This window comes from Drosophila santomea, chromosome X (genome assembly GCF_016746245.2).
Source record: "Drosophila santomea strain STO CAGO 1482 chromosome X, Prin_Dsan_1.1, whole genome shotgun sequence".
NCBI classification, from domain to species: Eukaryota; Metazoa; Arthropoda; class Insecta; order Diptera; family Drosophilidae; genus Drosophila; species Drosophila santomea.
In genome coordinates this window covers 16,299,774-16,312,079 of record NC_053021.2, presented here as the reverse complement: position 1 = coordinate 16,312,079, position 12,306 = coordinate 16,299,774, and the positions used below count along the sequence as shown (strand labels likewise).

Below are 12,306 nucleotides of genomic sequence, written 5' to 3'. Positions count from 1 at the left end.
AAATCTAAGCTTAACTGTGAGAAACTGATAGAAAATACGGCGCAAAGAGCTTGGTAATCACTCCAATCCATGTATTCAGTGTTGCACCAGTCCTGAAAAAGTACATTCATATTTAAACGCTACTAATAAGGTAATTTTAAATTAATAAAAATGTAGTTAAGAGATATTAAATTGCATTTTGAGGAACCTACAGGCTGGTGTAACTGCATAAGTTAAGTGAAGTCGTGAAACTGAACTAATCACCTGTGTGCTGTTCTCGACCCGCAGGATTACAAGAAACCGCTGGAGGAGTGCAGTCCGCCGGTGCTGAATCCGGTGAAGATAGCCACCCTGTTCCATTGCCTGCCGGACATCCTGCACTCGCACAAGTTGTTCCGCATCTCGTTGGCGGAGTGCGTCCGGAATTGGGATCGCGATGAGAAGATCGGCGATTGCTTTGTGAGCGCATTTGGAAAGCCGCAGCTACTAGAGATCTACTCCGGTTTCATCAACAACTTCTCGGCGGCCATGGAGCTGGCCAAAATGGAGGAGAAGCGCAAGTCGGCGCTGGCCGATTTCTTCAAAGTCAAACAGATCAGTGCCCACGATCGGTTGTCGTTTTTCGGACTGATGGTGAAGCCGGTGCAGCGTTTCCCCCAGTTCATCCTCTTTCTGCAGGATTTGCTGAAGTACACGCCGCAGGGCCATCACGACAGGATGTCGCTGCAGTTGGCCCTGTCGCAGCTGGAACTCCTGGCGGAGCTGCTCAACGAGAGCAAACGGGAGGCGGAACAGTACCAGGCCTTCAAGGAGATGCTCGGCCACATCTCGGGCACCTTCAATGCCCGCTCCTTGAGCTTGAGCAGCGTCAGTGTCAGCGACTCCGCCGGCGGCCATCGACCCAGGTACCTACTCCGCGAGGACAACGTCACCCACATGGAGTTCAACCAGGCCGGCTTCATTGTCAAGTGCAAGCAGCGTCGGCTGCTCCTGCTCAACGACAAGGTGATCTGCGTGTCGGTGGCGCCCAAGCAGTCGCACGATTTCGGGGCCACCGAGAAGCTCACCTTCAAGTGGATGTTCCCAGTCAACGATGTGGAGATTGTGGATAACAGCACGTCGGCCACGCTCTCCCGGATTCTCACGGCCGGTAAGGATTGTCAGACAACAGACTTGTGAAGCTTACTTATATAACCTTGTATATTTTCATTTCTAGGTCTCAACCGTGGCGGCAGCTTGAAGTCCAATGGCAGCAGTGGCGCCAATGGCAGTCCGTATGCGAATAGCACTCTTCCAGGACATGGAGGTGGCTCGTCTGGCTTCTCCGGTTTTGGAGATCCGCACAGCTCGCCGGCCGCCCAGCTGACCAACGGGGCGGACAATCTGTGCAGCGAGATGAGCACACTGATGTACGACTACGAGGTGATCTCCCGCATTCAGGATCTGGTGTCCAGTTTGAAGGGCAGCTACAAGGAGCTGAACGCGAATACCACGCGCAACGTGCTCAACCTAATTCAAGGCTCCATCCAGCGCAAGGACGAGGAGATGGCCTGGGTGGACTCCTGCTGCCTGCAGCTCATCGGACGACACAAGTCCGGCAAGGAGGAAACCTTCACATTCCAGACGCAGACGCCTGCGGTGAAGAAGGAGTGGATCACAGAGTTGCGTCTGGCACAGCTGGCCCTTGATCCGAACAATTCGCCAGCCTGGGAACGTGGTGGCTCGCATCCCCAGCCCGCCCATCACCATCCACATCATCATCCGCTGCAGCATACGCACACGGGTGCGGGCGATCCCCGCCAGACGCAGGAACAACTGCAGCTGCAGGAGGCCGTACAGCAGAAGCAGTCGCGCAAAATGCCGCTCTTTGTCAAGGCGATGCCTGTTTACAAATCACAGCATCAAACCGAGGTAAGTTTCCTGAACATAAACCTATCGTTCCTATCTGCAATGACCTCTGTTTGCCTTCCAGGTGCGCTGTGGATGTTACTATAGCATCGCCAATGACACCAAACAGAGCGGAAACGCGCGACGCAGGCACAAGCAGCTGAATTACCTGTGGATGTGCAGCAGCGATGGAACCTCCTCGCACATCACCGTTTTGGCCCAACATCCCCAGCAGGCGGGCAATCTTCGCGAGGCGGGCGCCTTTGACATTTTCGAGACACAGGTCTCTGCCATGGAGTTCGTCAAGGGACTGGATCAGCTGAGGTCGCGAGATGAGCCGGCCAGTCTGCTGGGCGATCTGGTTTGGCTGGGCACCGATAGCCGCAAGATTCTGGTCTACTCCGCAAGGAATCCCGAGCAGGAGGAGCAGCTGGGAAGCTATTCGGTGCCGGGCGCAGTTCAGCGAATCCTTTACCACTTCGATGCGGTCTATGTGGCTCTGTCGGGAGCCACGGTGCTGATCTTTCGCCGAGGAAACGATGGCGTCTGGCAGTTGCGCGACCCGCAGACTATACGTCTCGGTGATACCGATCTGGTTGTGCCCAGCCTATTGCCAATCAACATGTGCATCTACGCCTCGTGCGGCAACCGAGTGTATGTTATGAACGCCCTGAATGGCGAGATCCAGCGAAGCTTTGAGGTGCAGCACGGGGCCACTCAGCAGGTGAATCTAATGGCCCACTCCGGCATCGGACTGTGGATCTCGCTGAAGAACTCGACGATGTTGTGCCTGTACCACACGGAGACGTTTAAGCATCTGCAGGACATCAACATAGCCTCCAGTGTGCTGCGACACGATGGCAAAAAGGAGCAGCCGCTGAACAATAGCTCCGTGTATGTGACCGCCCTGATGGCCTGCAAGGGATTACTGTGGGTGGGCACCAATGTGGGTATTGCGGTGACCATTCCGCTGCCCCGTCTGGAGGGTGTGCCCATCATCAGCGGCGGGATCAACATGTCCTGCCACGCACACTTTGGACCCATCACCTTCTTGTTGCCACTGATTCCAAAGGTCTATCCCGCCTACAAGCCACCGACCGTGGGTGCAGCTCCATTGGTGCCCAGCATGGGGGATGACCTCCAGCTGCCGGCCATCGATGCGGATCCAAAGATCCAGGAGCTGGACGACGGCGCTGTTGTGTTGCGTCGTGATCTGGCCAAGGAAGAGATGGTGGCCAGCAATCCCGGAGCGGATTCAACGGCCTCATCACCGCGCAGCTCCAAGCTGGACAAGCAAAATTCACTGGACCAGAGTTTCACTGCAAAAATACGCGCTTCACTGGCCAATTCGCCGGCTTTCCACCGCAAGCGTTTCCGCGATGATCCGAATAGGATGTCCAAAACTTTACCCCGTGGTCTGGGAGCTGCTGCAGCCGCCAGCGGAGCAGGAGGAGGCAGTGCAGCGGGATCCGGAACTGCCAGTGGAAACACATCGCAGCATGGCGAGCACGGTATCTGCGACGTTTACGGCCTGTATGGCAAGCTGATATTCGTGAAGGAGGACTATGATGCGGAGGAGGGCAATCAGGGCAACCTGATGGACATGATGTATGAGGGAATGAGACGCTCGGATCCAGAATTGGCAGCTATACCCGGCAAGGTGTGCACCCTGGACAGGCGTTTGCGCATGAAGGCATCGCGACCGAGATCTTTGGACCTGTCCAACTGGTCGGTGGACTCCAAGTCCTCCAGTCTGTACACATCGTCGGGCAGCGAGGAGAGCATGGGCATTCGGCACTTTGGCGGACGTTCCGTGTCCCGCAACAGCAGCAGTGCCAGCCACAAGACCTCCGGCACAGGCAGTGATCTGGGCAACATATCAGAGAACGGCCTCATGACCACTGCCGACATCCATCACCATCAGCAGCAGCAACAGCAGCAGCAACAGCAGCAGCAGCAGCTGAATAGCTCAGCCAAGCCGGAGGAGATGAGCCGACTGGGCGCCGGGAACTCGGGACTGGACAAGCCAGCCGCCGCGGTGGCCACTTTAAAGCGAAAACAGAAGCAGAACACCAAGCAGCAGCAGCAACAGAACGCCGACGGACCGAGGACAGTGATCACGCTGATGGGCGGACGCGGCTACTGGCGCCAGATGTGGTACAACGGGGCGGGTGGTTCGCCCAGCCATAAGAACAGCAGCTCTGGCGGCGGAGGAGGCAGTGGCTCCGGTTTCAGTGGCCAAACAATGCAGTCGGGCAATCCCAGCTGCTCACCGCTGACGGCCAACTCCAATGACGCCCACATTGTGGTCTGGGAGAAGAAGTTATAATCGCAGGAGCTGGTGTGCTGCTGCACCCTTCAGCAGCATCCCCACCAGCACCATCCACCGCTTACCGAGCTGTGGCGCCGCGTGGGCGAGCAGCATCAGCAGCACCACCAGTTGCAGCAGTTGCAGCAGGCGCAGCGTCGTGGACGTGGACGGGTCCGGTTCCGAGGATCCTTTATTCAGCGGGATCGCAGTGCCGGCAGCGATGGTGGCGCCGGCTGCGGATCAGGTGCATTGCCAGGTGCAGGTGCAGGTGCTGGCGGATCGGGGGGCATGTTGGGTGCCAGTCTGAAGCGACTGACCAAACTGAAGCGCGGCGGCAGCCTCAAGGAGTTCTAGATTCGCGTGTACATTGTTTTTCGAAATTTAGTTTGTAGCACATAGACTTACGTTTAGGCACAAAAACCTGGCGGCCACCTAAATCACTTGATTTCTTTTGCGTTTGCTGTAAGCCGGAATATCGAATATATTTATTAGCGCCCTGTTTACGATTCCAATCCGAATCGGAGAACCAATTAGCCCCAAAGCTTCAAATATTTTCAAATGTACAAATTAATGGATAAACTGTACTGATTTCGGTTTTCAAAATTCAAAACTAACTCCTTCTTTTTGAGTTTATAAAACGCTTTCATTTTGATCATTTCCTGCAATTTGGAAATCGAAGTTAAACATTGTTAATTTCTAAGTTAATCACATTTAACTGCACTTTTTCAAAATTAAAGCTAAGAATCTGCTAGCTTTCGGGAAAAGCTGAGTTTGAATAGGGTTTGGAACCTGTAGCGGGCACAGTGGTGTATATATAGCGAATGTTTCTGAAGAAACCTAGTGTTTAGTCTGTGTTTTCTCAAACTTGAGCAGCCAACTATCTCTTTTCGTTCTCGATTCTTGCGTTAGAATGTGAAACTTAGCCATAGGGAAATGTTTTTTTTTTTTCGTACGTAGTCCATAACTGAATATCCAAATATACAAGTTTTTTTTTCGTTAGTTCTGTAAGCACATTATGTTACATAGGATATAGCTAGATGATAAGCGGTAGATGCAGCACACACACAAGAGAGCGGCCAAGCCAACAAGCTAGGGGGAAATGATGTTGTCTGCAAAATAAGAGATAAGGCAAAACAATCAAACAATAATGCATTGTTTGAGTAACTGCCGGGAAAATGTCAAAAAAGAGCAGGACTTGTGGATGGAGTGCGACATGGTAATGCAGATGGTTGCTTGGCCCATTCTACGACCATGTGCAGCACTTCTTTTTTTTTTGGGTTTTCTCAAGTTTTTCGAAGCGAAAACTCTGAGGCAGCTGGCAGCACTTTCCTTATGTATGTATTATAACGAAATTAATATTTAACGTACTTCCCCTTTATGGATAAACCCCATTTGTAGCACTCTAATGCCTGTATTTGTGAACATTTACAACAAGCAAACAAAAAATAAAAAAAAAAACAAGTGTTTTTTTTTTGTCTGTCAAGTAAATCTAAATATACCAGAGTAATGAAGCGAACAAGGAATATCTTATATATATACACAAAAGCATACTTATATACGATTTACAATTATGAAATATACATGTGCGTGTGTGCTACATGAATATTTAGCTAAAAATAATAATAATAAAACAAAATAAACATAATGTTTTATCGAAGATATTTTTTGTGAACGATATCTTTTGGATACACATATAGAAGTCAGGCATAATGCAATTATGTAACTTTTTATATCATTGTGCATATTTACACACACACCAACACACATACGCGTTAACGCACTCATCGACATATATGAAAATAATATATTTACCTATATATCACACATATTTACGGGTTCCCCGGGAAACCCACATGTACATGTACTTGGATGGCATATTATTCGGCTTCGAATGTGAATTATCTATCCACAGGGAAGCCAGTTGCTTTGTCGGTGTTATACAACAAAAACAAATTAAAACAAGAGCATTGTATGTATTCAAGAACAAAGAAAATGTATTAAAATATTAAAAAAAAATATATATGTATTGTGCGTTTTTATTTGATCCTAACCTTGGAGTCGGTTATTTTACATGCAGTCGAATGGTTTTGGCAAAGCCCTTTCTTTTAAGCCTTCTTACAGGCCTGGCAGGGAGAAAGCGTCTTGCCAGCATGCTGTGGTGTCTTTTAAGCCTATCACTATATCTGCTAGTGTGCTAGATCTGCTCTTAGTCGCAACACAGTTCGATAGGAAATTTAATTACGAGCTCAACGAGGTATGCCATTCCATATTCGGACCAATATTTCGAATGTTCTGATCAAAATACTGATATTTATAGTCGCAAAATAACAGAAAAGCGGTTATTGGCAAAAAATCATCATCAAAAATTGGAAGAAAAGTGAAAAAGTTATAATTTTTTTTTTGAAAACACATTTCGATAGGAAATTTAATTACGAGCTCAACGAGGTATGCCATTCCATATTCGGACCAATATTTCGAATGTTCTGATCAAAATACTGATATTTATAGTCGCAAAATAACAGAAAAGCGGTTATTGGCAAAAAATCATCATCAAAAATTGGAAGAAAAGTGAAAAAGTTATAATTTTTTTTTTGAAAACACAGTTCGATAGGAAATTTAATTACGAGCTCAACGAGGTATGCCATTCCATATTCGGACCAATATTTCGAATGTTCTGATCAAAATACTGATATATATAGTCGCAAAATAACAGAAAAACGATTTTCCGCAAAATTTCAATATGTATGAATAACTTTATTTTTATTTTAATCATTAAATATGTACGTTCTTTTATGAAATATGTTTTGAGAATAAACAGCCCGCAGCAAGGCACAAGTGAACATAAATATGTAATTTAATAAACTACCTCCTAAGTGTGGAACATACCTGGTCAGGTCCATGATGCACTGCATCCAGAATGACGACATGGTCTCTGGAACCACTATCACACACACAGACACACAAACTACTACTTTTACTACCACATTTCAACTTCAACTTACTTTAAAAACCTACAAGTACATGGACAATTAATGAAAATAAAAACGAAGCTTGCACATTGAATCAAGAAGTGACACAATCGACAAGGATACTGCCGCTGATACTTCCGTCCAAAAAAAATGATAGAAAATAAAATGGCATAAATGCAGCTAGTCTGTGTGCGAATGTAATAGAAAATTTGGCCACGATCCAACTTTGGAGTCGGTAACTTTGATTTCTTTCAGAGAACTGCAGTAAGCCACCGGCACTCTAAGTGCACCCGGTAAACACCTAGTGTCTCAGCACCAGGTTGTTTGTAGACACTCTATTTTCGGCAATAACAAACAACAGAGTGTTTTGCCACCCGGTACTTTTCTGTATTCATTAAATTTGTTTGGGTGGAAGCGAGATGGTCTCAGAAATTAATGGTGAAAGGTTAACACAAGAAAAAGGTCGTGCACATGTTGTTGAGTTTTGATGTTTCTAATGTTTTAACCAAAAACATTCGTATATATTATTAAATATTATTCATACTTAATAAACACTATTATATTTATATTGTTTTAGCTGGCACTCAAAGTGAAATTATAAAATTATAAATAAGATAGCTGAAAGTATTACGTTACATTAAAATAAATAAATAAATGAAATAATATATAATACTAAACTATACTAAGTACTAAATACTAAATACTAAATAATACCAAAAACTTAATACCAAATAATAGTAAATAATACCAAATACTTAATACCAAATACTTAATACCAAATAATACTAAATATTACCAAATACTTAATACCAAATAATACTAAATAATACCAAAATATAAGTGCCCTTCTCTGCGCTTCTCAAAAGTCCTACGTAAGCAAACCACTTTTTCGATCATTTAAAATAAAAAAATACTAAAAGTGAGTGAGTGGTGCAGTGATTTTATGTGGCAGCAGAGGATATCAATAATGTGATTTCGACCTTCTGGAGGACTGAGCTAGCTATTTTCCAGGAGATACAACCAGATGTCAGCTCTGACGTGGAAAGAGCTTGAGCAAAGGGGTGAGTACCTGGGGGAAAATAGAGAGGCTGTGGCTGCTTGTTTTTTTTGAGTGTGATTAGGATGGAAAAAAATGCCACTCATGCAGTCCTCTGATTTTTATAATATAGCTTGGCTTCCATTTGAAATGCGCGGCTTTTGCTTGAAAAATATGCAGCATAGTTTTAGGGCGTTCATTTTTAATTATACAGTTTGGCAGTCACTCTTAAATCTTTGGTTGGCTATACAGTTTTACAGCCTTCAAAACGGAAGGAAAACAATGTTTAATTGAATTTGCTGTTTCATGATACTTTTTTTATTGAATAAAAAGCAAACTAATTTTCTTTTAATTTTTATATGCACACGACATTTCTGTAGCCAATCGAATGACCGCTTTGAGGTGGTAATAAGCCAAATTACCGATCCTCTGTCTAGTTATTCGATTTCCAAAAATAATTATTATGTTTAAATGCGCTGAAAGTTTGGAAAAATCCTCAAAAATTAGTGTTTTCTTATTTAAATGCTAATCAATGGAAAATTGTATAATGAACTCAAGAGCATACGGCTTTGATATTTGGACAACTATTTTTAATTTTATGGAAAAAGAACAACATATTTTTCGTCAAATTTAATTTCCAATGCATTGCTCAAAACACTAATGTAATTCTTGGCTCGATACGAAGAACTTGTAATTAAAAGCTAGTAGACAAAAAGGTATGTGTAATAATTTATTGCCATCGGCATAGTAATAATTTAATCCGGAAGCTCACTTTCACCTTGTTGATTTTTTTCTGCACAGCCAAACTTTAAGTTGCATTTATGCATTTTACATAACGCCAAATGACAATGCACATTGAAGGGCCAAAAAGCGAAAGTTGGTAATGCATTAATAATATTGCAGCTAAAAGGAAATACCTTTTAAAGCATCGGATGCATTTAAAATGGAAGTGCTGTATTCTCTGCAGATTTCAGTAAGTATTAGTTTTCGCTAAAGTTGAAGCCAAAATTCGAACCCTGCTGTGTAAAAGAGCTTAAAGTTTGTCTATTTGACTTAACTCGATGTTCTGCAGAAAGCTTTAAGGATGTTCTGAGCCAGGATACCAAACATTTGAAAACCGCTAAAAGCTCCTACACGTCGCGATTGACCCACATAATGCAGTTCAGTTACATATTTGAGTCTGGTCATTAGTTTTGCGTAAGGGCCAGTGAAAAAACTCACGAAGAAAGAGTAGCTGGCGTGCCAAATTGATACCATCAGTAATGAATAATAATGCCCAATAAGCGAGTCGGCTGATAATGACGAGATGTGGCCCATTACATAAACGAAAGCACATTGCACCGCAGCTCCAGCCAGCCAGTCAGCCAGCCAGTCCAGCTTATTAGCGTTAATTGTTGGCGACACTCTTATTCCAATTTCCATTCCATTTTCAATTTCAATTTCATTTTCACATCTATTTCCATTCCATTTCGCTTTATTCCACCGCCCGCCATTGAATCATTCAAAATCATTCGAACTTGGCAAGTGTCTGTCCCCCTTAACGCTTAACGAGATTGCAGTTCGACTGGCTCTTCTCTCCTCTCCGCTGGCCTTTGGTCATCATCGGCCATCGGGCATTGGCCATTGGCCATCGGCTGATAAATGAGTCTGGGCCAGACATTATGCAATATTGGGGCCCTAAGGCGATTGGGACCGGTACCCAAAATAGCCACCGAAATACGCTGCCATTCAAATGCAGTGATGCCCCAATAGTTTGAAACCGAATAGGTGTTTCTGCCAACATCCTTTCATAAATGTGACTTTTATATGCATACATAACTTAAATGGTATCTTTAAATTACAGTACATGAAGAGATTGCCGCCGTTTAAATGGTAAACATATTCGTTTTTAAAGTGGTAATCTTAATGGGTTAAAAATAAGGGTTTTTAAAGTGCTAAATCTAACTTCTGGAAAGAGACTTCCTGGAAACAGATACCATTTTTCATGTACTTCGTTAGAGATGTTAAACCAAAGGATTTGAAACTGGAAGGAATTGTTCACTCCAAAAACAGCCAAACTGCTGGGCAATTATATTTCTGTAACATGTACTCCTTGCAATGTTTTGAATAGAGCCATCAGATGGAAATTGCAATAACTGAATATGTACGAAACAAAATGAAATAAAAACAACAGGATTTGTGGCCCAAAGCACTGGTTTATTTGCTCATTGATGCATTTAAAGATGGCCATTTTGGGGAAAGGATGAACCAGGCAAGAGAATAAACCGGTGACAGTTGTGGATGCGGCAATCGGATCGATAAATCAGGCTTGTTTATGGCAACAGCAGCGGCCATAACCGTAACTCCCGCCGCCGGCAATGGTGGCCAGTTCGAAAATCGAGTGGAGTCCAGTGGAGTCGAGTGGAGGGTCTCGGTTTGTCCATGGGGCCATGACCTGCCCCAAGTGCTTTGCGTAACAACAACAACAGCAGCAGCAGTAACAACAATAACAGCAGTGGCAACAACAACATCGGTGGCAACAACAAATGCGGCAGGGAGTGTGGAATTTTGTTGCTTTTGGCTTTCCCAGCCAGTCACGATCGCCGCAATTTTCTTGTCACTGTCACCCGAAATACGAAAAAAAAAAACGTAAAAAAAAACTAAAACCGCTCGGCACACGCAACAAAGCAAAGCAGCAACAGCAGCAACAGCAGCAACATCGGCTTAAAAGACAAATAAACAAAGCGGCTGCCACAGTAAAAACTGCAACTGCACGAACAGCAGCAGTAACAGTAACAGAAACAGAAACAGTAACAACAATACAACAGCAAAGAGGAATACAAAACAAGAGAGAACGCTATAGTCGAGTTCCCCGACTATCTGATACCCGTTACTCAGCTGGTGGAAGTGCGAATGAGAGTCTTAAACACTGAGAGTTTTTGCCAATTTGTGGGCGTTAGGGTGGGCGTGGCAAAAAGTTTTTTTGCAAATCGATAGAAATTTATAAGACTAATACAAAAATGAAAAAATATCAAAACATTTTTCAAAAGTGTGGGCGTGGCAGTTTTGGGCGGTTTGTGGGCGTTAGAGGGGGCGTGGCAAAAAGTTTTTTGGCAAATCGATAGAAATTTACAAGACCAATACAAAAATGAAAAAATATCAAAACATTTTTCAAAAGTGTGGGCGTGGCAGTTTTGGGCGGTTTGTGGGCGTTAGAGGGGGCGTGGCAAAAAGTGTTTTGGCAAATCGATAGAAATTTACAAGACCAATACAAAAATGAAAAGATATCAAAACATTTTTCAAAAGTGTGGGCGTAGCAGCTTTTGGCGGTTTGTGGGCGTTAGAGTGGGCGTGGCAAAAAGTTTTTTTGGCAAATCGATAGAAATTTACAAGACCAATTCAAAAATGAAAAGATATCAAAACATTTTTCAAAAGTGTGGGCGTGGCAGTTTTGGGCGGTTTGTGGGCGTTAGAGTGGGCGTGGCAACATGAATCGACAAACTTGCGCTGCGTCTATGTCTCTGGAGTCTGTATGCTTAATCCTAACTTTCTAGCTTTTGTAGTTCCTGAGATCACAGCGTTCATACGGACGGACAGACAGACGGACAGACGGACAGACGGACAGACGGACAGACGGACATGGTCATATCGACTCGGCTATTGGTCCTGATCAAGAATATATATACTTTATATGGTCGGAAACCCTTCCTTCTGCCTGTTACATACTTTTCAACGAATCTAGTATACCCTTTTACTCTACGAGTAACGGGTATAAAAAGGAAAAACTGTTGCAGCAGCAACAACAGAAATTGGCGATTTGCCGCTGCTGATAAGAATTAAATTGACTGAATTCAATGCGAATATCGAATACCCTAATCAGGCAATATTTCACTAGGTAATTTAGGATATGTTTTTAAAATATTGGAATGCCAAATGAAGAAAAATGATACAGTGGTAACATGCATATCATGAATAAAATTGGGAATTTATTTAAATCCCAAATATAATGAAATAATTAATAAAATAATAATAAAATAATAATAAAATAATAATTAAATAATAATAAATAAATAATAATAATAATAAATAAAATAATAATAAATAAATAATAATAATAATAAATAAAATAATAATAAATAAATAAT

The 12,306-nt window shown here is 43.7% G+C and overlaps 1 protein-coding gene across 1 annotated transcript in view; it reads left to right on the top strand.

The window, feature by feature from the left end:
• LOC120455176 overlaps positions 1–6,197 on the top strand; it is a 79,904-nt gene extending 73,707 nt beyond the window's left edge. Inside the window, exons 5-7 of the mRNA XM_039641107.2 lie at positions 268–1,129; positions 1,196–1,890; positions 1,952–6,197. Of these exons, the coding sequence (XP_039497041.1) occupies positions 268–1,129; positions 1,196–1,890; positions 1,952–4,195 (3,801 nt within the window). The 3' untranslated portion in view covers positions 4,196–6,197. The remainder of the gene's footprint in view (positions 1–267; positions 1,130–1,195; positions 1,891–1,951) is intronic.
• Positions 6,198–12,306: the final 6,109 nt, after the last annotated feature.